Genomic DNA, 27,007 nt, shown 5'->3' on the forward strand with positions numbered 1-27,007 from the left:
CTGTTGAATTTAACAAAATACAGGATGTCCAGTTGTATTTCAAGTTCAGATTAACAACACTGGGTCTCAGTGTGTGCATGTAAATATGGCCCTTGCAATATTGAGACATCCTTATATTAAATGATTATTCATTACATATCCTTAACTAAGCATTCTAGATTTTTTCTTTATTGGGCAACCTTAAAGAAAATGCTATATATAGTTTCACTGGTAACTGATTCATTCTGATTAATAAAGTAACTAATATTTTTAAAGTGCTTATTTTCAATTTGTTAATTAACTTATTCCTTAATAGCCCTATAAGATACTATTGTTTCTAATTTAGAAAATGAACTAGTGAGACAATAACAGGTAGAGTCACTTGTCCATAGTTACATAACTACTTAGTGGCACAATATGAACCCAGATAGTTCTGCTATAGAGGTTACCATCTGAACATTACAAAGTACCCTTTCTTATAGAATATACCAATTAATTTAAAATTAACTCTATAAATTACACATACATTGACAGGTTTTGAAAATATTCTTCAACAGACTTTCAATAAGCACCTTCTCTAAATAAGGCCTCTTTATGAGACAAAAACGGTAAACTTAACACTCTATCCTCACTGAATATATTTTACTCTCTTCAAATGTTGCTTCAGAAATTGATAATGTTTCACGGTCACTGTTAGGAATATCTGTTATTGCACTACACATACCAAAGGATCAATTAACAAAAATCTGTGATAACACCATAGTAACTCAATAAATCCATAATTCCACAAACTAGATCTTTATTCTTTCTTTTTTTCTGCCTGTCTTTCTTGCTTTCTTTCTGGCTTTCTATCCATCTACCTACCTACCTACCACCTACTTACCTACCTACCTTCAGATCTAATGACCTACCTAACTTTCATAGCCAGAAGATACTAGAGATACAGAAACCAATACGGATCTTATTCTCAGATATTAGATCTGGTTTTATGTGAGCATGTTTGATACAACTTATTTCCTATCAGTTCAGTTCAGTTGCTCAGTCATGTCTAATCCTTTGCGACCCCATGGACTACAGCACGCCAGGCTTCCCTGTCCATCACCAACTCCCAGAACTTGCTCAGACTCATGTCCACTGAGTAGGTGATGCCATCCAACCACCTCATCCTCTGTCGTCCCCTTCTCCTCCTGCCTTCAATCTTTCCCAGCATCGGGATCTTTTCCAATGAGTCAGTTCTTCGCATCAGGTGGGAAAAGTATTGAAGTTTCAGCTTCAGCATCAGTCCTTTCAATGAATATTCAGGACTGATTTCCTTTAGGATTGACTGGTTGGATCTCCTTGCAGTCGAAGGGACTCTCAAAAGTCTTCTCCAACATCACAGTTCAAAAGCATCAATTCTTTGGTGCTCCAATTTCTTTACAGTTCAACTCTCACATCCATACATAACTACTAGAAAAACCATAGCTTTTACTAGATGGACCTTTGTTGGCAAAGAAATGTCTCTGCTTTTTATTTCCTATAGAGTTAGGAGAAATGACTTTGACACCAACATGCAAGAATATACAAGCAGCTGGATGTATGCTTTTTCCCTCTCAGGACTTTAAAGATTTGTTGTTGGAGTCATTCATTTAATAAAAGTCAGAGAATACAAGGCTGAATTTTTGAACTCTGAATTCTGGTATCATGACATTTTCTTAATTAGAAGTATCTGATACTCTGTTCCTAAACTGCAATTCGATACATACCAAAATAATAACAAATTTAAGCAAGGCCCATTCAAATGGTAGACTCTAAACAAATATGTTTATCCGGTCAGGCCATAAATTACTAATTCCATTTCTCTCCTGTTACACTAAGTGCAAGAATCCTTTGATATATATCCCAAAATATACATTTCTATGCTCATTCTAGACTGAAAAACATCAGAGTCTTTGGGGATGGCATTTGGTAATCCACATTTTCAGCTAACTCATGCCAGTTGATTCTGATGCAGGAGGTCTCTAAACCACATTTTGAGAAAATGACTTTGACACCAACATGCAAGAAGATATAAGCAGCTGGTGGTATGCTTTTTCCCACTGAGGACTTTAAAGCTGCTTTATTTTTAGAATTTCTCCTATTTTCCATTATGGTGCTTTGAGGCAGCTGTATACATACATACATACATACATATATATATATATATATATATATATATATATATAGAGAGAGAGAGAGAGAGAGAGAGAGATAGTGTTTGAAGTACGCTTAGATCCATTCTCTTGTATATACGACTCCTCCCACATCATCAGGCATATGCCTAACAGAACAGATGGGTGCTGTGTTACTCATGAAGGGCTATCAAATCCCAGAGCTAGTTTTGGGGACAAAAAATCCACAGTGCTTCTCATGAAAGAAACAAAGGATGGGCCTCAAATAGGTGGCAGGACATTGGGAGAAGGGAGAAAGGTGACTCAGAGTTTAACTGGAAAAATGGTTACTCAATTATCCTTGCTTTCATGCATTTACCTTAAGCCCTTTTAATCATATTTGGTTTGTTAACTAAGTTACACATAAAATGATAATAATAATCACACAATTTCACAATGATAATTAATACCATTTTGAATGCAATTTACAAATTTTTATTTTTAATTTTAAAACTATGGATATCATATAGACAAGTACTAATTAATGACTGTAAGTAAATTCCCTTGGTTTCTTCTTATATTGGATAATTTTGGACGAAATGCTTTTTATCTGCTGTTAGCTTTCTTTATCAAATGCCACTGAGCATGTAGAAGAGAAAATATAAGGGACAGTAGAAATCATGTTCAAAGAGACTGTGGTCTGAATTCTTAAGTGAGGAAAATCTCCAAGGAACTTATTTATAAAATAACAGTGATTTCACAATTCTGAGTTCACATTGCTCAACAGAGGTGAACGCTACAATATGTCTATTATATGTGTTTAGTGTCTGATTTTTACCATAAAACAGTGACTATTCTAATAAGAACACTATGTTAAAATTTAATGTAGGTCAGTTACAAAAGTCTCTCCCGTTGGAATAAAGAGAGAAAACATACTATGAACACAGAGAAGGCAAAACCAAAGGGTATGAACATTTGCAGGAGGACCAACTTTATAGTTTATTTATTTAAAGATCGCCTTCTCCAGGAGATCTTCCCCACCCAGGGATCGAACCCAGGGATCAAACTCCGGCATTGCAGGCAGATGCTTTATCCTCTGAGCCACCAGGGAGCCCCTATTTAAAGATAGGTTCCAAGGAAAATCTTCTGTCATCTTAAGTGAGAGGCAAACAGTTTTAAAGATAATTACCAAATGCACTTTTCAACAAATGAGAAATTTTTATTTTTACCAATTGAGTTGACAAATAAATATCTGTGTGCTGTTGTAAACTCCACTTGCTAATAAGCCCACTAACTCATAGGAACTGTTTCTTAAGAGGCAAAACAGTTCCTATGTTACTTGATGCTCTTGGAGGGGTCAATGTATAGAGACCATTTTATTCATGACATGGGTTGACTACACTTCAGATACACCAGAGTCGACTTTGCACCATTCCTTCTGATGAGCAAATGAAAATGCTCTGAATCCATTTAGGCAATTTTACATGCTTGGTTTGACCATAACAACTGCGCTTACCTAGGAAGTGAGAAATAGATTTAAAGACTAGATCTGATAGACAGAGTGCCTGATGAACTAAGGACGAAGGTTCATGACATTGTACAGGAGACAGGGATCAAGACCATCCCCAAGAAAAATAAATGCAAAAAAGCAAGATGGCTGCCTGAGGAGGCCTTACAAATAGCTGTGAGAAGAAGAGAAGCGAAAAGCAAAGGAGAAGAGGAAAGATATTCCCATTTGAATGCAGAGTTCCAAAGAATAGCAAGGAGAGATAAGAAAGCCTTCCTCAGCGATCAGTGCAAAGAAATAGAGGAAAACAATAGAATGGGAAAGACAAGAGATCTTTTCAAGAAAATTAGAGATACCAAGGGAACATTTCATGCAAAGATGAGTTCGATAAAGGACAGAAATGGTATGGACCTAACAGAAGCAGAAGATATTAAGAAGAGGTGGCGAGAATACACAGAAGAACTGTACAAAAAAGATCTTCACGACCCAGATAATCACGATGGTGTGATCACTCACCTAGAGCCAGACATCCTGGAATGTGAAGTCAAGTGGGCCTTAGAAAGCATCACTATGAACAAAGCTAGTGGAGGTGATGGAATTCCAGCTGAGCTATTTCAAAACCTGAAAGATGATGCTGTGAAAGTGCTGCACTCAATATGACAGCAAATTTGGAAAACTCAGCAGTGGCCACAGGACTGGAAAATGTCAGCTTTCATTCCAATCCCAAAGAAAGGCAATGCCAAAGAATGCTCAAACTACCGCACAATTGCACTCATCTCACACGCTAGCAAAGTAATGCTCAAAATTCTCCAAGCCAGGCTTCAGAAATACGTGAACCATGAACTTCCAGATATTCAAGCTGGTTTTAGAAAAGGCAGAAGAACCAGAGATCAAATTGTCAATATCCACTACATCATTGAAAAAGCAAGAGAGTTCCAGAAAAACATCTATTTCTGCTTTATTGACTATGCCAAAGCCTTTGACTGTGTGGATCACAACAAACTGTGGAAAATTCTGACAGACTGGGAATACCAGACCACCTGACCTGCCCCTTGAGAAACCTGTATGCAGGTCAGGAAGCAACAGTTAGAACTGGACATGGAACAACAGACTGATTCCAAATAGGAAAAGGGGTACATCAAGGCTGTATATTGTCACCTTGCTTATTTAACTTATATGCAGAGTGCATCATGAAAAATGCTGGGCTGGAAGAAACACAGGCTGGAATTAACATTTCCAAGAGAAATATCAACAACCTCAGATATGCAGATGACACCACCCTTATGGCAGAGAGTGAAGAGGAACTAAAAAGCCTCTTGATGAAAGTGAGAGAGGAGAGTGAAAAAGTTGGCTTAAAGCTCAACATTCAGAAAACTAAGATCATGGCATCTGGTCCCATCACTTCATGGGAAATAGATGGGGAACAGTGGAAACAGTGGCAGACTTTATTTTTTTGGGCTTCAAAATCACTGCAGATGGTGATTGTAGCCATGAAATTAAAAGACACTTATTCCTTGGAAGGACAGTTACGAGCAACCTAGAAAGCATATTAAAAAGCAGAGACATTACTTTGCCAACAAAGGTCCGTCTAGTCAAGGCTATGATTTTTCCAGTGGTCATGTATGGATGTGAGAGTTGGACTGTGAAGAAAGCTGAGCACTGAAAAATTGATGCTTTTGAACTGTGGTGTTAGAGAAGACTCTTGAGAGTCCCTTAGACTGCAAGGAGATACAACCAGTCCATCGTAAAGGAGATCAGTCCTGGGTGTTCATTGGAAGGACTGATGCTGAGGCTGAAACTCCAGTACTTTGGCCACCTCATGCGAAGAGTTGACTCATTGGAAAAGACCCTGATGCTGGGAAAGATTGAAGGCAGGAAGAGAAGGGGACGACAGAGGATGAGATGGCTGGATGGCATCACCGACTTGATGGACATGAGTTTGGGTAAATTCTGGGAGTTGGTGATGGACAGAGAGGCCTGGCGTGCTGCGATTCATGGGGTTGTAAAGAGTCAGACACGATGAACTGAACTGAACTGAACCTGCCAGTAAGGTTATGCTCAAAATTCTTCAAGCTAGGCTTCAGCAGTACGTGAACTGAGAACTTCTAGATGTACAAGCTGGGTTTAGAAAAGGCAGAGAAACCAGAGATCAAATTGTCAACATTAGTTGGATCATAGAGAAAGCAAGGGAGTTCCAGAAAAATGGCTGCTTCACTGATTATGAGAAAGTCTTGGACTGTGTGGATCACAACAAACTGTGGAAAATTCTTAAAGAGGTGGGAATACCACAACATCTTACCTGCCTCTCGAGAAACCTGTATGCAGGTCAAGAAGCAAAAGTTAGAACTGGACATGGAACAACTGATTGGTTCCAAATTGGGAAAGGAGTATGACAAGGGTGTATAATGTCACCCTGCTTATTTAAGTTACATGCAGAGTACATCATGGGAAATGTCAGACTGGATGAATCACAACTTGGAATCAAGATTTCCAGGAACAATTTCAACAAATTCATATATGCAGATGATACCACTCTATGGCTGAAAATGAAGAGTAACTAAGGAGCCTTTTGATGAGGGTGAAAGAAGACTGAAAATGATAGCTTAAAATAAACATTCTAAAAACTAAGAAAAGGAATCTAATTTGTTTTAATGCATACACATTTTCAGAATGAAAGAGTGATATACATTATCCTAATTTTATCAGTTCATAATCAGACTGAGAAAGAGAGGACCTTTTAGTAACTCCAGGTCTGTAGTTGAGAAGACTGGATTCTGGTAGGGGAACTATTTGAAGAAAAGCAGCATCTGGAGAAATAGATACTTTGAGTGCCAGGACCAGAAGCTAAGAGAGCTAAGACTGAAGTCAGCTAGGACAGCTAGATGGCCCAGTGAGAGCCAGGGCAGGGCTGAAACTCCACAAAGATGAGAATGGGCTGATGATAAATAGGCAATTAGCCTTCAGAGAGCAGGCAGGAGCTGGAATGCAAGACCTAAGAGGAGATAAACCAAATCACAAGGACCCAGGAAAGCTCAGATGAGAAGAGGGCACAAGAAGGTTTCACAGACGGGAGCAGGCAGGCCAAACGGAGGCAGTAGCACTGCATAACTTGACAGACCTGGGCAAAGGGCCTAAGTGATGAGTTAAGAAGTCAAAATTCTGGTTGGCTTGATAATGGCCAAGGAAATTGATGTCTATTTTCCTCTGAAATATACAGTAGCTCCAGCAAGTGATTAACTGGAAGCTAATTAATTGGTTGGTAGATATGTCAGGCACATCCTAAACGAAATGAGGGAATATTCTAACTAAAGGCTAACACAAAAATGGGCATGGGTAGGTGGACCTACACTTTCCAGGAGACACTGTGCCAAAGAACTAAAATAGTGGCATTAAACAGAGACACTAGAAACTTAAAAGTCACTTCACTAGGCATGTTTTCCTCATTGAAATGCTATGTTAATAGTGAAAGGGAAAACAAATGTAATATTTTCTAAAAATAAATTTATTTTATGTTGACAATAGCTAGCAAATAAATACTTCACAAATGAAAGACACCTTACTCATAAATGTAAATGAAAACTGAATAACCTATTCATACAGCACCACTGATGTTGAAGAAAAAAGACAGAGGTCTCTAGGATAAACCTACGTAATCAGACCAGGTGGTCTTAACTACAATCAAGAGTATTGGGCAGAGAAGTTTTGTCTAAGATGTGGTGTGTGCACAAACAATACACCGTCGAGTTGCAGGAAGAAAAAGTTAGAATTTGCATATTTCCTATCTGCTTCATCTTAGAAGAAAAAAATAAAAAGAAAATTTCTAGGTATTTAATGTGTGGATTCAATGTTTAGTAACACCATAAGGGGTATACTATTTTTATAGTGCCAAACCACAAATGTAGAGAGCAAGTTGGACCCACAGAGGTACCAGAAGCTCTCCTTCAAAAAGGCATAGCCAGAGCTACACTGGTCGGCACTGGACCCTGGAAGAGCTTCCTAAACCAACAAACATTCCCTGAAAATAGGAGTCCCCACACTCACTTAAATGGTTTACCAAAGAGTGTGGTAAAAATCATTGCATGAGCTTCCTGCTGTATTGAGTTCCCTTTGTACTGCTGACTGGCTGCTCAATCTTTAGCAAGTCTCTCAGACTCTCTGTAGCCTCATAAAACAGAAATAGCGTAGTCACTGAGAAGGCTGTTCTAAAGACAAAATGAAACTGCCGATTAAAGTTGATTCCTATTTTATCTGAAAGCCTTTACAAATGCTCATCTTACTTGAAAACAGTATTCCCAAGTTCTAAATTTTACTCATTGGCATATTTTCAACTCATATTTTTAGAGGAAAATGATTACTACTCTTGTAACTATATTTTGCTACTATAAAGATAGCTAATAGCCACAAATTAAAATTCATTTGCACACAAAGGAATCAGAAGTCATTCAGTTCTCATTATCATAAAAACATGAATGGGCCTGCTGTGTGCATACAATTCTTTTAAACCCCGCTGTTCAGTTTTGCAGCGGGTTCAAATACGGCTCCTAAGCAGACGCATCCAACTTCCTCCATTTCTGTTTATTGCTTTCGGAATGTTGAATCCATGACAATAGGGCTTCAGTAATCATACCTGCAGGCAGACACAATGCAGAATGTATCTTTTAGCTCTCTGCACCTGTTAAAATAGGTGCCTCAAAAATATTTATTTGAATTTTAAAAAATTATGAAGCCATTTAGAATAATCTCTGAACCACAAAGCCAACATATAATTTTTAGGTACAATCAAGGCTTGCTTTCCAAAACTGCACTCTGCCCTCAATCTCATCTACTCCTTCCATCACCCAAACTATTGCTTTGTGTATTTTTTATGATGTGCTATATGTAAATGCTAATACATTAGTACTTCGTAATGGCTTGATATGTCTCATTGCCTTGTCTTAGGGAATTCTTTTCTTTCAAGCCATTAAAGAGAGATATAGCACAAAGAAATTACTCCAAATGAGAATGGATGGAGACACAGGGGCAATACCTGGGGTATTAAGTAGGTATAATATGCATAACAGGGCTTCCCAGGTGATGCTGGTGGTAAAGAACCCGCCTGCCAATGCAGGAGACTGAAGTGATTCAGGTTCAATCCTTGGGTCAAAAAGATCCCCTGGAAGAGGGTATGGCAATCCATTCCAGTATTCTTGCCTGGAGAATCCCACGGACAGAGGAGCCTGGCAGGCTACGGTCCATAGCATCGCAGAGTCACAAGACTGAAGTGACAGCATGCATGCACACAATGTGAATAATACAAAGTTAACTTTTAAAAAGATTAATTTATGGCTATACTGTAACACTAATTATATGATGTCTCTTTATTAACTTCACCAGAAATTATCTGGGAGGCTTGGTAATTTTCTGACTCCTTTGGATTTGGCCAATCCTCATTTAGATACCAGAATCTTAGTGATGTAAGAGTTTTGTTTTGTTTTGTTTTGTTTTTTAAAAGGAAAGGCTGCCTGAGAGATTATCTTGTTTGTAATATCTACAGTTTAGGAAAAGAGCAAAAGCTGATCCCATAGTAATGATGTGATTTGTCAGCCTTTGAAATCAGGTTTTTGGCATTCAAATTATGCACTCAGTACAAATACACTGATGTTGATAGCACTTTCTTTTGCTATAGAAGTATTTTCTGTATAAATACCCTACTCAATTGTGCTTTGCTCATCAAAAGTGGTTTTTCTTTCCCCCACCCCTCTTGAACTTCTCTGGTGGTCCAGTGGTTAAGAATCTGCCTGCCAATGCAGGGGACATGGGTTTGATCCCTGGTCTGGGAAGATCCCACATCCTAACTAAGGGACAACTAAGCCCATGCACCACAACCATTAAGCCTGTGGTCAAGAGCCCAGAGGCCACAATTACTGAGTCCTTGCATCACTACAACTGAAGTCCACACACCCTAGAGCCTGTGCTCTGCAACAAGAGAAGCCACTGCAATCAGTAGACCATGCACCAGAAGTGGAGAGCAGTCCCCACTCACCACAACTAGAGAAAGTCTACGTGTAGCAACAAGGATCTAGCGCAGCCAAAAATAAATGAATAAATCTTTAAAAAAAAGAATTTCTTTCCTAACTGGATTGTGGCGATTTCCTTTGATATTATAAAATTATAAACAAACTTAAAGGTGAATTTATAGTACAAGCAAAGTATAGCCCTACTTTGATTCATTTCATGCACCCCAAAATATACTACCATTTATGAAAAATAGAAGATGTTTTATAATCCTACGTAAATTGTTTCATTATTCGATCTCTTTTAGGTCTGCTTTATAACTGAACCCTTCATTCAGGCTTACTGTTTCCTATACATGAAATACTGAAAGAGTGAATTAGAAATCAGAGTATTCCTTCTTGCCAAATGTTTTCCAGTGGCCTAGAGGCCCCTTGATCTTCAAAAATCTTTCATTTAGCTCTTCTCTACATGAATTGTCCAGAAGGCAAGGGAAGTTAATGGCTTGAAAAAAGTTAATAAATTTTATGGCTACAACACTCCCTTTTAAAAATATGAAATGGACTAAATTAAATAAGGCTTATTTAATTTGAAAACCTAAATTCAATTGCTTTCTTACACATTTCCCCGAAATTAGTATTGGAATGAAGCTGTGTAGGGTTAGCTGCAATTTTGACAAAGGTCAGCATTAAAGTATGCAGTCTAACAACTCTATTAATTCTACTAATTTGGTTGAAATACTATTCAAACTACCTTAAATTAGCAAATGTCTCATGAAACAGAACAAAAGGTCATTTCTTAAGTGACATTGTGACATTTTTCTTCCTATTAGTCATTTATATTATGCTTTTCTTTATGAAATCTGAAAATATTTTAATAGATTCAGTTACAGATGGTGAGTTATCCATTTTCTATAGTCACCACCAGTAAATAGGGCAATGAGTATATATACAGAAAATTTATGATGTCTTATTCAAAAGAAGTTTTTAATCAATGCAAGTTAATTCATAGTGTTCTTTGTTTAGATGCATCTACTACAGCAAAATATTTCTTCACAATTTTTAAGATTATCAACAATAATACACCTACTCCTGATAGAATGTCACTAAACATCTTAATCTCATGCTGAATTTTAATCACTTTGTATAACCTGAGCATAAACAAAAGGGAATTTACTCAATCTTTTGAAAACATCCTGAAAATGAACTTTAAAAGCATGTAGCCATTCTAAAAAGGGCATGATTTCAGTACAGAACATTGCTAAATGACATAATGTTCTTTTTAAGTGAGTAATAATATTATTACTACTCTCAGGTAAAAAATCTGAAAAACAGCTGATGTTGCCTAGGTACAAATATTTACAATTTTTGCTTGCCAATGCAAATGTATATAGTTTATCAACATTGCTCAGTCTGTAACTGAACTCATGATATTTCCATTTCATAGTTTTATTGGAAATTTCCTTTTGGAAGAAGCAAAAATACGTATGCATATCTTTTTGCTTGGTTATAATTGGTGTCAGATGATGTTCTCCTGTGTTTTCAAAAGCCACCAGCAAGAGAAAGAAGGGAACTAATTGCTGAGTACTCACTATGTGCTTCCTCTTTTCTGTTGTTTGTCTTATTTAATTCATGTTAATACCCAACAAAATTTCTGGGGTTTTGCTTAGAAAAAATTACAGGAGATAATAGCTTGATTCTAAAAGATCTCTGTAAATTCAATTTGCTTAAAATGTCACTTTATCTTATGGGCTTCCCTGGTGGCTCAGATGGTAAAGAATCTGCCTGTAACGCAGGAGACTTTGGGTTGGGAAGATCCCCTGGAGAAGGGAATGGCTACCCACTCTAGTATTCTTACCTGGAGAATTCCATGGACTGAGGGGCCTGGTTTGATTCTAAAAGATCTCTGTAAATTCAATTTGTTTAAAATGTCACTTTATCTGAAAACAGGGTTTAAAATCTAGTGTAACTATGTGTTAAGAATGTTCAATTCCAAGTCAGGAATGATTGCATTATGACCTTTCAACTTAGGTGTAGTAAGACTTTTTAAAAGCAGGACTTACAATTTAACCTCTGTAGGCTTCTGGAAAACACACTGATAGAATTTCCTGCTTAAAGCTTAAGAGACCATCAAACATATACGGGATAATAGTTTTTCAGAGGTCTGAGAAACACCTCTCACTTAGGACAGCCTGTGGACTTAACACATTTCTGCCAGGTTCATACAGAAATATTATGATGATTACAAGATTAACAGTAGCTCAAGGAAGCAAATCAATTAGGTGAGATCACTACAAATAAATCCCACAAGAACATTTGGTTGAGGAATTTCTGAGATTCTGACTTTAGAGAAGAGACTAGAAGCAACATTAGAGTAATAATAAGAATAAATATTAAAGTGATATTTGAATACATAAGAATTTCTTAAAAGAATGCACAAGTATTCCTTAAAATATATCACAATTGGGCATAAAGGGTTTTTGATGATTCATTTTCAATTGTATTTCCAGATAATATATGATTAAGTTTTGGAAAAAATATAAAACTTAAATAAAACTCTCATTATTAGAGGGTTACATGTATAGTTGGCATATAAAATCATTTAAAAAAAATAATTAGCAGGAGATCAATAATGAAGGAAGAGAATTTAAATTACCATCATAGTTTCTGTTCTGAAGTGCTATTTCTCTAAAGCAATGCATCTTAGTTAAGATTACAGCTAAAATTTATAAATTCAGAAACCCCAAATAATGATAAAAATTGACTGTACACCAAAAATTTTAAAAATATCACCCGATACATTATCTATGAAAATATTAATCTTATTTTCAACAAAGATACAAGTATAACAATGTACAGTTGAACAGATTCTACTCTCTTGAGGAGAAAGCACTAAAAATAGTCACAGTTCTGGACATTTTCTTGCATGATGTCAAAAAAGAAAAAAATAAATAAAGATGTCAATTTCCCTTGCCTTGGAGATTCTGAATATGTTTTGACACAACAAAAGAATAGACATACTGAAAGAACTGGTCCTTGAATTGACAGAAAATCTGTCACCAACAGAATGAATCAATTTCATCAGGCAAGTGACTTTAAGAAGACAGATGAAAAGTCATCTTAAAAAACGTGATGGATGAAGGTTTGCACTGAACATTACACCCTGATTCATGTACGTAAAAATACTTGTTTTATCTTTCTAAAGAAATTTTCCTTTGGCAATACCATTATGTGGGTATTTCTAGAGTCTACCAGCCTTTTTAAATTACTTATGGGGTGTAAAATATTTTATTTTATTTCACATGGCATTATGATTCACAAATATTAGCCATACCTAGTGAATCTGAGATATGACTGGTATGTTTTCAATTTTAAAAGTATTATATAGTGACAAAGAACAAGTTTAACTTCACCATTCAAGTTTAACAAATGGAAAGGAAATTCTCCATGGTTTCTTCTAATTAAGATCTTGAAAAGTTCACAAAGGCTATTCAGTTCCTTTATTAAAAAGGTTAGACTTTTAATATCTTTTAGATTTACTTTTGAAATATTACTCAAAATTTTGAGGATATTAGCAGTTGGTCTCAAACTGGGGATCAAATTATTTGCATTTTAAGTACAAATCAATTTCTTAAATAATACTTTGATGGATTAATTCATTCTTTCATTCAACAGTGCTGATTGTGAGAATATAAACTGATATAGCCACAGTGGAAAACAATACAGAGGTTCCTTAAGAAACTAAACACAGAGTTATAATATGATCCTGAGATCCTGCTCCTGGGCATCTATCTGGAGAAAGCTATAATTCAGAAAGATACATGCACTGCAGCACTATTAACATTTACAACAGCCAACATTGAAACACCTAAATATCCAGCTACAGATGAATGGATAAAGAAGATGTTGCATATATATACAATGGAAAATATTCAGCCATAAAAAATAATGAAGGGATGCCCTTTGCAGCAACATGGACGGACCTCGAGATTATTGTACTAAGTGAAGTAAGCCAGGCAGAGAAGGACAAATATCATACGCTATCACTTACACAGACCCACAGACATAGAAGACAAACCTATGGTTACCAAAAGGGAAAGGGGATGGGGAAAGAATAAATTAGGAAGTTGCAATTAATATATATACACACTGTTATATATAAAAAAAAGATGACCCACAAGGACCTACTGTATGGCACAGGGAACTATACTCAATATTTTGTAATAACCTATAAGGGAAAAGAATCTAAAAATGAATATATATATATATCTTACATATATATATATATGTGTGTGAGATTGAATCACTGTGCTGTACACAGAAACCATCACAATATTATAAATCAGTTATACATTAACAAGGCAAAAACAGCATTTACTGAGTGCCTACCACGTGTCCGATGTTGTGACCGGTTATTTAGTTAGGTACTGGACAACAGGTTGAGAAAGTAGAAAAAAGACAAGTGTGGTTCCATCTGCCCTGAGCAAGTAATGCAGCATGAAAACACAATTTCCAGTGGATTGTGACGATGGACCGTGAGAGAATTACACAGGACACAGTATATCCAGGAGACAATTTAAGCCAGGTGTGGTACGGGATGGAGCTGGCAGCAAAGCCTTCCCAGAGAAAAGCGCATCGAAACTCCAGTTGAAGTATTTAACCAACAGAGGGCTGAGATACTGTGGGCAGAGGTGTTCTTTCCATTCTTTCTCCAGGAAGAGGATATTTATAAAGGATGGGGAAGAGAGAGAGAGTGTTGTTTAGTTTGAGAAACTGAAGCAAATTTAGAAGGGTGGTGAGAGATGAATTGAGGCCAACTCACAAACAGATTTTCAGGCTATCTTAAGGAAGCTGTCCTTTATTCTGTGGCTGAGAGGGAACAACTGAAGGGTTTTAAAAAGGAGTAAAAGAATCACATCTACACTTCGGAAAAAATTCACACAGATGGCAATCTTGGAAATAGGTTTTTAGAGAGTAAGGCCAGAAGCCAGAAGGCTGGTTAGGAGGTTTCTGCAAAAACCTGGGTGAAAGAGGGCAGTAGCCTAGATCTTGGAAGTGGCAGTGGGGATGGTGAGAAGTAATAGAATGTTAAAGCAGTTGAATCCATTCCAGTAGTTGAAATAACCAGTTCTTGCTAAATTAGTTAAGGTGAGTGTATGGAGTTGGTGAGAGTGGTTAGGAAGATAACAAACTTGGAAGGGTGGCCTGGAGAAGGACAGTGGAAGTATCAGCTAAAAGGATGAAGATAAACAAAGTGTGGTGTCATCCAAACCAAATAAGAATATGGTTTATGAAACAGGTGATGTCTCAGGAATACAAACTGTGTTGCTCGCTTCTGTGCCATCACTATTTATCATGCTATGTGATGCTTCACAGGTGCATCACAAACATTTATCAAGTGAATTATTTCATTTAGTAGTACTGCTGCTTATACACAAGGACATAAGGCTGGGCTGTGGGGTGATAAATATTGACTGTTTTATGTATGTATATAAAACCTACCTTCAAAAAGCTCAAAGAATAGTAAAAGGAGGAAGACATACATAATTATGTATAGTATATGGTAATGCGAGACCTTAATAAAGCTTCATATCAATAAAGATCCAGACAGAATGTCACGGGACAGTAAAGAAAAAAAATAAGAATAGTGAAAAAGTAAGAATAGGGAAAAGTAAGGTCAAGAAAGAAGAGACTATTAGAACTTTCAGATGACTTGGTAAGAACAATTTCATATGTGCAAATTTGGTTTGGTGAGGGGTGAGATTTGCTACTGTAATCGTTTTTGTTATTTCCAGAAATACAATGAATTACCACAACTTTGCAACTCATAAATGCAGCATAAAAATCAGTAAGAGGAGAACTCATCTTTCTCAAATAAAATGAGCTTATGATGGAATTAAGCTGTCTTACTTTTCTTTGCCACAGAAGACATTAACAAATTTGTCCCTACTTAAAAGTACTCCACAAATAAGTGCATTTCAAGAAGGTTGTTTTAAAAAGCACTGACTGTAACCTTACCTCATTTGCAAATGATAAACATACTCTGCAATGTCTATGCCTTCCTTCTATAAGCAAGCACTCTTATGAGAATGTTATCAAATCATTCCATTGCTTAGCAACCACAGGTAAAGGGCTAATAACCCATGAGTCATGATTCTATGGGAACAATCTGCGGGTCAGTGGCATGATTTCAAGGTGGTTTGGATTTCTGCTGTGATGCTTTCAAACCAATATTGACACAGAGCATTAGAAGAGATGAGAGTTAAAATGCAAATGATCACATAATCAATTGAATTGACCTATACATAGTGAGATTTGGTTCACTCTGCTGCCTCAATCTGACAGTAGCATCTATAAATCAACATGAGAGTAAAAACAACACATGAAAATGGATTCATAAGGAATTTTTGTTTTACCCATTTAGTTAAGCCAAACAGGAAGACACATTTAAATTAGCATGAAGGTAATGACTCCGACAGTCACCTAACCAACAGGAAACCTTACAAGGAAGAATGACAGTGGGTTGTGAGACATTTTTAGAAAATATTACCTGTAACCACTGTGATTGGTCATTGTGGCCGGAGGTCCAGGCATTCACTTTGCCCTGCTTGTCCAGCCGGGCTTTCCTTGGTTCCCAAGTGAACATGTCCATATTGAGAGTTCTGAAGATGCTGGAGGCAGTGATCTGATAGTCTTGTATATGTCCTGATTTCATCCCCAGAGGCTCAGAACAGCCTGGGAGAAAATGAGAAGGGTGCCATGAGAAAAATAATTTATCACCCTGAAAGTCTGCAGCATTCATTTTAGATAGGCAAGAGAAGATTAAGCATAATGCTATTCATTCCCCCAAAGAGAGAGCATCTAAATTCAAAAAAAGGCTATAATCAGAAATAAATCTGAAACAAAATCGAAAAACAAGATAGCCAATTCAAACTATTTTGTCTGAGTATATTTTGGAAAAATTGAAAACAAGACAGACAATTCAAACTACTTTTCTCTGATATATGATTTTGCACAATGAAAACAATGTTGAAATGCTCTCTCCTCTCATTACTGATAGCCTCATGACGCACCCCTGGTTTTCAACAGTTTCATTTTGTCCTTAAAATTGGAACATTTTCTCAGAAAATATATTTGGTTTTCTTTTATCTGTTTCTATAACACTGCAAATGAAAATTCTCCCAGGACAATGTCATTTTCACAAACTGTTCCAATGGTATATTCTAAACTGGACAGCATTTTATTTTCCAAGAAGCCTGTTAATCGTTATCAGTGACTCTTATAGTACCAATATGGCTTGTTTTGGAAGGTAAGAAGCTATTATTCATTCAGTGTTTACCATGTGCCCTGCATTGTGCTAGTATAAAATTTAAACTAATAGGTAACAGAAGAGATGAGCTAATTCTAGCAAAAACCACGACCGGACAGCCTTTTCAAAAACTTTTGTGTTTCGATCATACTCAATAAATTTTAGTAGTGGATATTTTTTGAAGATTCTCAAATCTGCCACATATATTTTCAGGTGTGACATGGTGGAAATTTGGGTTTGTTTGTCTTTGAAAAATCTAGTCCATGTGTGTGTACATATCCACAGGATTTTGTTATCTTGAGTTGCAACTGTGACAAAATTACATTCATGAACCTTGTAAAATGTAGTGTGATTCTATGATTACATTAGACAGCAGCTGAGTCTTCATTTGTAAAATTTTACATTTTGGCCAAAGAACACACAAGGTAGTGTGATCGTCAAGAAAACCAAGATAAAATATTAGACTTCTCTGATCAATGCCATCTCTTCACACTCTATGGCGCTTGACTTACTAGCTGTGTTGCCTTGCACCTATTACTAAACCTGTTTGTGCCTCAGTCTTATCATCTGTAAAATGGTGATAATAATAAGTTTAGTTCAGTCACTCAGACATGTCCAACTCTTTGTGACCCCATGGGCTGTAGGACAGCAGTCCTCCCTGTCCATTACCAACTCCCAGAGCTTGCACAAACTCACATACATTGAGTCGGTATTGCCGTCCAACCATCTCATCCTCTGTAGTCCCCTTCTCCTCCTGCCTTCAATCTTTCCCAGTATCAGGGTCTTTTCCAATGAGTCAGGCTTTGCATCAGGGGGCCAAAGTATTGGAGCTTCAGTTTCAGCATTAGTCCTTCCATGAATATTCAGGATTGATTTCCTTTAGGATTGACTGGTTGGATCTCCTTGCAGTCCAAGGGAATCTCAAGAGTCTTCTCCAACAACACAGGTCAAAAGCACCAATTCTTTGGCACTCAGCTTTGTTTATGGTTCAACTTTCACATCCATTGATGACTACTGGAAAAATCATAGCTTTGACTAGACGGACCTTTGTCAGCAAAGTAATGTCTCTGCTTTTTAATATGTTGTCTAGGTTGGTCATAACTTTTCTTCCAAGGAGCAAGCGTCTTTTAATTTCATGACTGCAGTCACCATCTGCAGTGATTTTGAAGCCCAAGAAAATAAAGTCTGTCACTGTTACCATTGTTTCCCCATCTATTTGCCATGAAGTGATGGGACCAGATGCCATGATCTTGGTTTTCTGAATGTTGAGTTTTAAGCCAACTTTTTCACTCCCCTCTTGCACTTTCATCAAGAGGCTCTTTGGTTCCTCTTCACTTTCTGCCATAGGGTTGTATCATCTGCATATCTGGGGTGACTGATATTTCTTCCAGCAATCTTGATTCCAGCTTGTGCTTCATCCAGCCTGGCACTTCTCTGCATATAAGTTAAATAAGCAGGGTGACAATATACAGCCTTGACGTACTCCTTTCCCCATTTGGAACCAGTCCTTGGCTTTATGTCTGGTTCTAACTGTTGTTTCTTGACCTGCATACAGATTTCTCAGGAGGCAGGTAAGATGGTCTGGTATTCTTATCTCTAAGAATTTTCCACAGTTTGTTGTGATCAACAGAGTCCAAGGATTCAGTGTAGTCAATGAAGTAAATGTTTTTCTGGAATTCTCTTGCTTTTTCAATGATCCATTCAATGCTTTTTCAATGGATATTGGTAATTTGATCTCTGGTTCCTCTGCTTTTTCTAAATCCAGCTTGAACATCTGGAAGTTCTCAGTTCATGTACTATTGAAGGCTAGCTTAGAAAATTTTGAGCATTATTTCGCTAGTGTGTGAGATGAGTGAAACTGTGCGGTAGTTTGCACATTCTTTGGCAATGCCTTTCTTTGAAATTGGAATGAAAGCAGACCTTTTGCAGTCCTCCGGCCACTGCTGAGTTTTCCGTATTTGCTAGCATATTGAGTGCAGCACTTTCATGGCATCGTCTTTTAGGATTTTAAATAACTCAGATCGAATTTCATCACCTCCACTAGCTTTGTTTGCAGTGACACTTCCTAAGGCTCACTTGACTTCTTACTCCAGGATGTCTGGTTCTAGGTGAGTGATCACACCAGTGTGGTTATTTAAGATATGTTTGTATAGTTCTTCTGTATATTCTTGCCACCTCTTCTTAAGATCTTCTGCTTCAGTTAGGTCCATACCATTTCTGTCCTTTTCTGTTCCCATTTTGCATGAAATGTTCCCTTTGTATCTCTAATTTTCTTGAAGAGATCTTTAGTCTTTCCTGTTCTATTGCTTTCCTCTATTTCTTTGCTTTGATCACTTAAGAAGGCTTTCTTATCTCTCCTTGCTATTCTTTGGAACTCTGCACTCAGATGAATATATCTTTCCTTTTTTCTTTTACCTTTGGCTTCTCTACTTTTCTCAGCAATTTGTACGGCCTTCTTGAACAACCATTTTGCCATTTTGCATTTCTTTTTTTGGGGGGATGGTTTTGATCCATGTGTCCTGTACAATCTTATGAACCCCCGTCCACAGCTCTTCAGGCATTCTATCAGATCAAATCACTCGAATCTATTTGTCACTTTAACTGTGTAATCATAATGGATTTGATTTAGGTCAGACCTGAATGGTCTAGTGGTTTCCCCTACTTTCTTCAATTTAAATCTGAATTTTGCAATGAGAAGTTCAAGATCTGAGCTACAGTCAGGTCACAGTCTTGTTTTTGCTGATTGTATAGAGCTTCTCCATCTTTGGATGCAAAGAATATTATCAACCTGATCTTGTTATTGACCATCTGGTGATGTCTAAGTATAGAGTCATCTCTTGTGTTGTTGGAAGAGGGTGTTTGCTCTGACTAGTGCATTCTCTTGGCAAAACTCTGTTACCTTTGCCTTGTTAATTTTGTACTCCAAGGCCAAACTTGTCCGTTACTCTAGGGATCTCTTGACTTCCTACTTTTGCATTCCAGTCCCCTATGATGAAAAGGACATCTTTTTTGTTGGAAGTTTAGCAGGTCTTTTAGGTTGCCATTGAACTGTTCAGCTTCTTTGGCATTAGTATCTGGGGCATGAAAAGCAAAAGCCACTCAGCTCAGTTCAGTTCGGTTCAGTCACTCAGTTGTGTCCGACTCTCTGCGACTCCATGAATGCAGCATGCCAGGCCTCCCTGTCCATCACCAACTTCTGAAGCTTACCCAAACTCATGTCAGTTGAGTCGGTGATGCCATCCAATAAATCTCATCCTCTGTCATCCCCTTCTCCTCCTGCCCTCAATCTTTCCCAGAAAGCTACTCAGTCATGTCCAACTCTTTGCAACCCTATGGACTATACAGTCCATGGAATTCTCAGGCCGGAATACTGAAGCAGGTAGCCTTTCCCTTCTCCAAGGGATCTTCCCAATCCAGGGATCAAACCCAGGTCTCCTGCATTGCAGGCAGATTCTTTACCAGCTGAGCCACAAGGAAGCCCAAGAATACTGGAGTGGGTAGCCTATTCCTTCTCCAGGAATTGAACTGGGGTGTCCTGCATTGCAGGCTGATTCTTTACCAACTGAATTATCAGGGAAGATTTCGGGCATAGACCTGGATTACTGTGATATTGAATCATTTGCCTTGGAAGAGAAGAGAGATCATTCTTTCATTTTTGAGATTGCATCCAAATATTGCATTTGTACTTTTTGTTGACTAAGAGGGCTACTCCATTTCTTCTAAGGGATTCTTGCCCACAGTTGTAGATGTAATGGTCATCTGAATGAAACTCACCCATTTTGGTCCACTGTATTTCACTGAATTCTAAAACGTTAATGTTCACTCTTGACATCTCCTCTTTGACCAGTTCCAATTTACCTTGATTCATCAGCCTAACGTTCCAGGTTCCTATGCAGTATTGGACTTTACTTCCATCACCAGTCACATCCACAACTGGGCATCGTTTTTGCTTTGGCTCAGCCCCTTCATTCTTTCTGGAGTTATTTCTCCACTCTTCCCCAGTAGCATATTGGGCACCTACCAATCTGGGGAGTTCATCTTTCAGTGTCATCTCTTTTTGCCTTTTCATACTATTCATGGAATTCTCAAGGCAAGAATACTGAAGTGGTTTAACATTCCCTTCTCCAATGGACTATGTTTTGTCAGAACTGTCCACAATGACCCACCCGTTTTAGGTGGCCCTACATGGCACGGCTCATAGTTTCATTGAGTTAGACAAGGCTGTGATCCATGTGATCAGTTTGGTTAGTTTTCTGTGATTGTGGTTTTCACTCTATCTGTACTCTGATGGAGAAGGATAATAGGCTTGTGGATGTTTCTTGATTGGAGGGGTGATATTAAAAATGACCTCAAAGAAGTATTTTTAAAAAGTAGTTCATCAACTATTTAGAAACAGTGCTGACATGTAGCTAGTATTCAGCAAATGTTAGCTGATTTATTATTTCCATAAAATTCACTGCAACAGGTGACAATGTTAAGGCCACAAGTCGGCATATAAGTGGGTATTAAAGAATATATTATGACTGACTGCAGTTTCTAAAACTAAGTGTTTTAAGTGTAGTCTAAGAGAGGTGGCTTACACTCTTCTTTGATAACACTAGTTCTTAACTACAATTACTTGCTTTCTGTTCTAGTCAATCTAAATCAGCTCTTCCTTCTTGAGGCTCTTCCATGTTTGCCTTCACCTGCACCTTCTAGGAAACTCCTATCTATGCAAAATGACAAAAACTGACAGAGAGGTTCAGCCAATTGGATGTCTTAGCTCAAGTCTTGCTGCCATAGGAGATCTATACCGCAGGTCTCATAAACAGTTCTAGATTCTAAATATAAATTCTAGAAAAGAAAAAAATTCATGACCAACTGCTAATATCCTCAAAAATTCATGATAAATCTCATAGATTCCAGAAAGTTCTAAAGTCTTAGTAGCATGCTGCTTGTCTTCAAGCAGTTCTAAATTAACACGCATTCTCTGTATTATGACTGATAATAATAATAGTCAGTCTGACTTCTGACTTGTTCATCTATCATCACCACCAACTCTCTGTCCTCTTCCTACCTTGCCATGGGAACATTGTACTATTGCTTACTTGGCTCTTGGAAGAGACACAAGTGAATGGAAACATTTTTGTTTTTCTCCTTTTGTGATATAACACAGTACTTGATGTATTGGATAGAAAAGGAGCACCTTTACTTTGACCACTTCTGCTTACCAACAGAATTCATTTCATTGCCCACTTTATTGTCCACCACTTAGCCCAGAGGAAGTGCTGAATAATTTGCTCAAAGAATGAATGAATGATTATTCCTCTACTAATTATGATCATGATCCATTTCATTCTAAGCATCTTAAGTCACATCTCTTTCAGAGAATATTGGGGAAGTTTCTTTTTTAAGTGTCTGGGAAATGATTAACTGCTATCTCCTATGCTGAGAGATCTTATAACAGTTTGTTGACTCCTATAAGGCAGCCTAGGGCTATATACTGTTGCACTGGACTGTGGGAAATAGTTTGGTATATTATGTTACTGTTTATTGCCAAGTGTTATAGCTAGCCTCTCCTGCCAATGTGCCTCAGACCATGAATTTTCCTTCTCATCCATAATATTTTATACATATAAATTAACTCTTTCACCAGCATGGACAATGTGTATCCATGTTATGGACAATAGCTGAACAGAATAAAGTATTAACAACACAACTGATTATTTTTACAGTTGAGGTGCCCTAGCTTTTATAAACATTCCTTAAGAGATATTATTCCCTGCATACTTTTAAAAAATCAATTTGTGGGGTCAGGAGATGGGGTATGACTTCTTTCTGAAAATGTGAAGATCCACAAAGGGTCAGGTATAACCTCGTGTCAAACTTGAAAGTAAAACATATTCATATCTTAAGGGTGTAAACTGTACCATGTCTGAGACTGGCCTTCATGAATCTAAAGACTGAAAAATTGGGGAAGGTGATGTTCACCAACTAAAAAGCATAGAACTTGCAGCAGACTTCATCACACAAGGGCTTCCTCTTGATTGCTTTATGATGAATGAGTTCAGGATGATACTGGCCTGTGGTGATGCAGCCACATGCAAAATAAACACTGTGCGGCAATAATTCTGCCAGCTTTACGGGGAGTCAGTAAGCCTGCTCGAATTACCAAAACAGGGAAAACGTCCCTATTGGGATAATTAATGGTACTAAATCTGTACCATTGATTGCTTCATAAAGGAAACCCATATATAGTATGAAAATGTGATTCTTAAAATAGATTCACTCATCTGCCCAAGTGCCTCTAATTCCTTTCAATGTAAAAGGGTTCATTTAAAGTTTGGTTGTTTTGAACAGTCACTTGCATTTCCGTAAAAACCATTCCCTTTCTTAACATCACAAATAAACCCAAGAAGGTAAATAGATATAAAGTGTGCGTTTTAACCATTATATGCAACATTTTGAAATGAATAAAATGCTCTCAGTTGTCTCTTTGCAGGGATGTGTCCTATTTTTAACTAAATGGAATGTCTGTAAATATAAAAGTCTCTCATACTTGGAGGTTATACTAAAAAGTGGGACACACATGGCTATTTAGTTTTCTTAAAAACACAGTAGTTTCAACAAAATTTCAGGCCATAGTGACAAAGAGAGTTGTAAATGTTGATGACAGAAATGTAAGAACCACCATGAAAAATATAGCACAGTGAAATGCCTGGGCAAGATTTTCTGTGTCGTTCAGAACCTAGCTAGATTGAAAGTGAACAACTGAGAGACCCAGTCATGAAGTCTTCATTTTTATATCTAGTCTTGAAGCTCCAGGAGGACTAGGATTATTTAAATTTGAGTCCTTTGGTAGTTATCTTTGTGTTTAAAAACCACTTTTTGGGTAATAGGTAAGTTGCTAGATAATAATGATCTAGGAATTTATAGTAGCAATCTTGGTTTTTAAAGTATTGTCTCCTTGGAAACAATGACAAATTTACATGTTTTGGAAAACCTAAAGAAAAAAAAAAGATGAAACTAAATGCTTATGGTAGATGTACAAACAAAAAGCTTACTTTTCTATGCTGTATAGATTAAATGTAACTGCAATTTATGAGGTCAGGCAGATTCCAATTTTCACTGAAATTTTGTCATAAAACATAAATCATAGTTGCTATTAAAATTAAAAAGACACATTTTAATTTGACAAGAGTTTCCAGTAAAAATTGGTTGTATTTTCTTTGACCACTAAAAGAAACACATTGCCCCTTCTATATTAATCCTATTCTGTAGTGTGTTTTAGAACCTGTTTAACTTTTTCTCTCTCCCTCTTGCTCCTTCTCACTGAACCAAGTCCTAGACATTTTGTAGCAAAAATGAGTATCTATGAATATTGAAAAGCTGCAAGCTAGCAACACACTACATACAATTGTGCTTTGTTTTCCTTTAAAGAGAGTACAAAAATAGATAACATGAGACTCACCTGACAGTTCACATCCAAGAAGTTCCATTCTCAAAGTGCAATGCCTCCGACAAACTTGGGGATAGAGCCTCACATATTGAGCTTTTATGGGGGGTGTGAAAGAGTTAGCATAGGGTGTGTTGTTATCAACATTTCCATGGAATACCTATATAAAGAAAGAACAGAGTTTAAAATTATTAATTGCAGCTTAAAAAAAAAAAAAAACCTATTTTCAAATATTGACCCTATATCCTACCCAACCAAATCCCTCAAAGATTGGATTAAATAATTTAGAGGTCTGGAGCATTTGGACAGCACCTTGCCATCAGGCTTCCCTTGTGGCTCAGCTGGTAAAGAATCTGCCTGCAGCATGGGAGACCTGGGTTCAATTCTTGGGTTGGGAAGATCCCCTGGAGAAGGGAAAGGCTACCCGCTCCAGTGTTCTGGCCTGGAGAATTCCATGGACTAAACAGCCCATGGTGTCGCAAAGAGTCGGACATGACTAAGCAACTTTAGCTTATTTTGCCATCAGAAGCAAATCTAAAACCTATAGATAGAATCCTCATTAAAGCTGTAAACCACTGTAACCTATGGCTTAATCGATACCCTCCTATGTTGGGCTTATCAATTTAAGTCCAGTCCTTTAGAATGGAATGCTTCTAAAGGGAAATGCTTCCTCAACTTAGTCCGGGATCTGGGTCTATCTGTTCATTTTGCTACTTAGTAATTATATATGTTGTTTTAGGAACCAGCCTTCAATGTTGTTTCCTGACCACTTAGTTTCTCTAAAGCTGTGATCAAATTTATGATGCTTTAGGGTCTGAGTCCTCAAGTCCCATATCACTGGATAAAAGACTCATATTTCTTTATATATATCTCCAGTGAAAAATCAATTTATCTCTAAAATGTGTTATTTTTAATTCCTTTAAATCTCATTTCACTTTATCTTTTATATAACCCAGTAATCAAAAAACCTATTTACATTCATTTAATAAGGTAATTAAAAAAATCTTTCATAAAATTTATCAGTCTATTTTAATGACTCAGTTTTAAACAGAATGAGCTACAGTGCTGATTTTTTTTTAATTAGAAATTTGTGTTAAAATTAATTAAAAAATTGGAAATATATGAAAGGGCAAAGGAGATACTGAATATCCTTATGGAAGATGCACACAGATAAATACTCCTCTAAAATACTTTATTCTGCTGAATAATAAAAATTTCTTCCAATATTAAGATATTAAGTATAGAAAGATATTTATCTTTCCTATAACTTGGTGTTTCTCTTTAAAAATTTTATTTTTTCTTTAAAATTAACAGTTTTGATCTATATTTATTTAAGGAGAGGGATGATCTGTCAAAGCAATAAAATGAAATTTAAAGCTGACTATTGTTGAAATAAAACTTAACTCTCATGCATAGGACTATGCTAACCTTGTGATAAAGTGTTCATAGGCCCACTAATTAAAATCTGAGGAAGATTTAAATGGTCGCTACTATACACTGATAATTTGGGATAACTCCTTACCCTCTCCATAACACTGTTTTTACATTTTTTTCTATTAAAAAATTATAAATTTATTTTCAAAAACATAAAACTTCTGAATATGCAGTAGTCACTTGGTAATAGATTACATATGACAGGTTACATTCAAATTAAGCATGACATGGAAGTCTTACCATGTCTTCATTGGTGCCTTTCGCTTTGTACATTGTCCAAGTCTTTCCATCATTACTATAGGCTATTTTGTAGGATTTGATATACTCTGGACTTCCAATCCTCTTGGCTCCTTGAGTAATCACACCAGTAACTCTCATTTTTCTTTGTAAATTGATCTGAGGAGATAAGGCACAATCAACTATAATTTCACTGCTTTCAGATAACAATGCTTACAGTATCATATTTGAAAATGGTACATTTTTATTTATTAGTGAAGATTTAAAATAGTACAAAACAAGTCTATATCAAGCTTAGCTTCAAAATGCCTTTCTCTAATGGTATACTTTTCATTTTTAAAGTAAAGCAATATATATGAACAAGTTTTAAGAAGAGTAATATGTCCCCAAAATATAAGTATTGAAAGCATTTGATGATTATGATATGTAAGTATGTGTTAGCAAAGTGAAAAATGAGCATATTATCTCCTCAAAATAACCTCAATGATGTTATCATGAAACTAATACCAAAATAACTGTTACTGTGTCTCAACTGCTTTAGACTTCAAGAAATTTCCTTAATTTAAAACATGCAAATCCCTGAGATCTTTGGGTGTTAGAATAAAAAAAAAAAAAGGAAAGACAACAATGGTGACAAAAAACAAATACAAACATATCTTTGGTTTCTGAATCTTTATACTGTAGTCTCTCCTGTGTGTTAAGTACACACTCATCATGGAGAGTTTTTCACCAAATACTTGCCATTATATGGAGATGTTCTAACTGATGTTTTTTCTCCATATTTTCTCCCCATTCCAAGTCATAATATAATAGTTTACTATAGCATAATTATCACCTAAGAAGTTTTTCAACATTTTTCTCATATTTAAATAGAAATTTCCTTTTAACACAACATAATAATTCATTAAATCCTACCATGTAAGAAAAATATTTTCTACATATATGGCAAACATTAAAAATTGTTGCATTCACTTTAAAATGCCTTTA

At 36.7% G+C, this 27,007-nt stretch overlaps 1 protein-coding gene across 2 annotated transcripts in view; it reads right to left on the minus strand.

Annotated features, from left to right (window-relative positions):
* Positions 1-27,007, minus strand: part of EDIL3 (EGF like repeats and discoidin domains 3) — a 469,087-nt gene that overhangs the window by 120,681 nt on the left and 321,399 nt on the right. For both annotated transcript variants that reach the window (XM_043913549.1, XM_043913548.1), the window contains 3 exons: positions 26,024-26,179; positions 24,365-24,509; positions 16,156-16,340 (listed from right to left, as the gene is read on the minus strand). In XM_043913549.1, coding sequence (XP_043769484.1) covers positions 16,156-16,340; positions 24,365-24,509; positions 26,024-26,179 — 486 coding nt within the window. The remainder of the gene's footprint in view (positions 1-16,155; positions 16,341-24,364; positions 24,510-26,023; positions 26,180-27,007) is intronic.

This window comes from Cervus elaphus, chromosome 9, assembly GCF_910594005.1.
Source record: "Cervus elaphus chromosome 9, mCerEla1.1, whole genome shotgun sequence".
NCBI classification, from domain to species: Eukaryota; Metazoa; Chordata; class Mammalia; order Artiodactyla; family Cervidae; genus Cervus; species Cervus elaphus.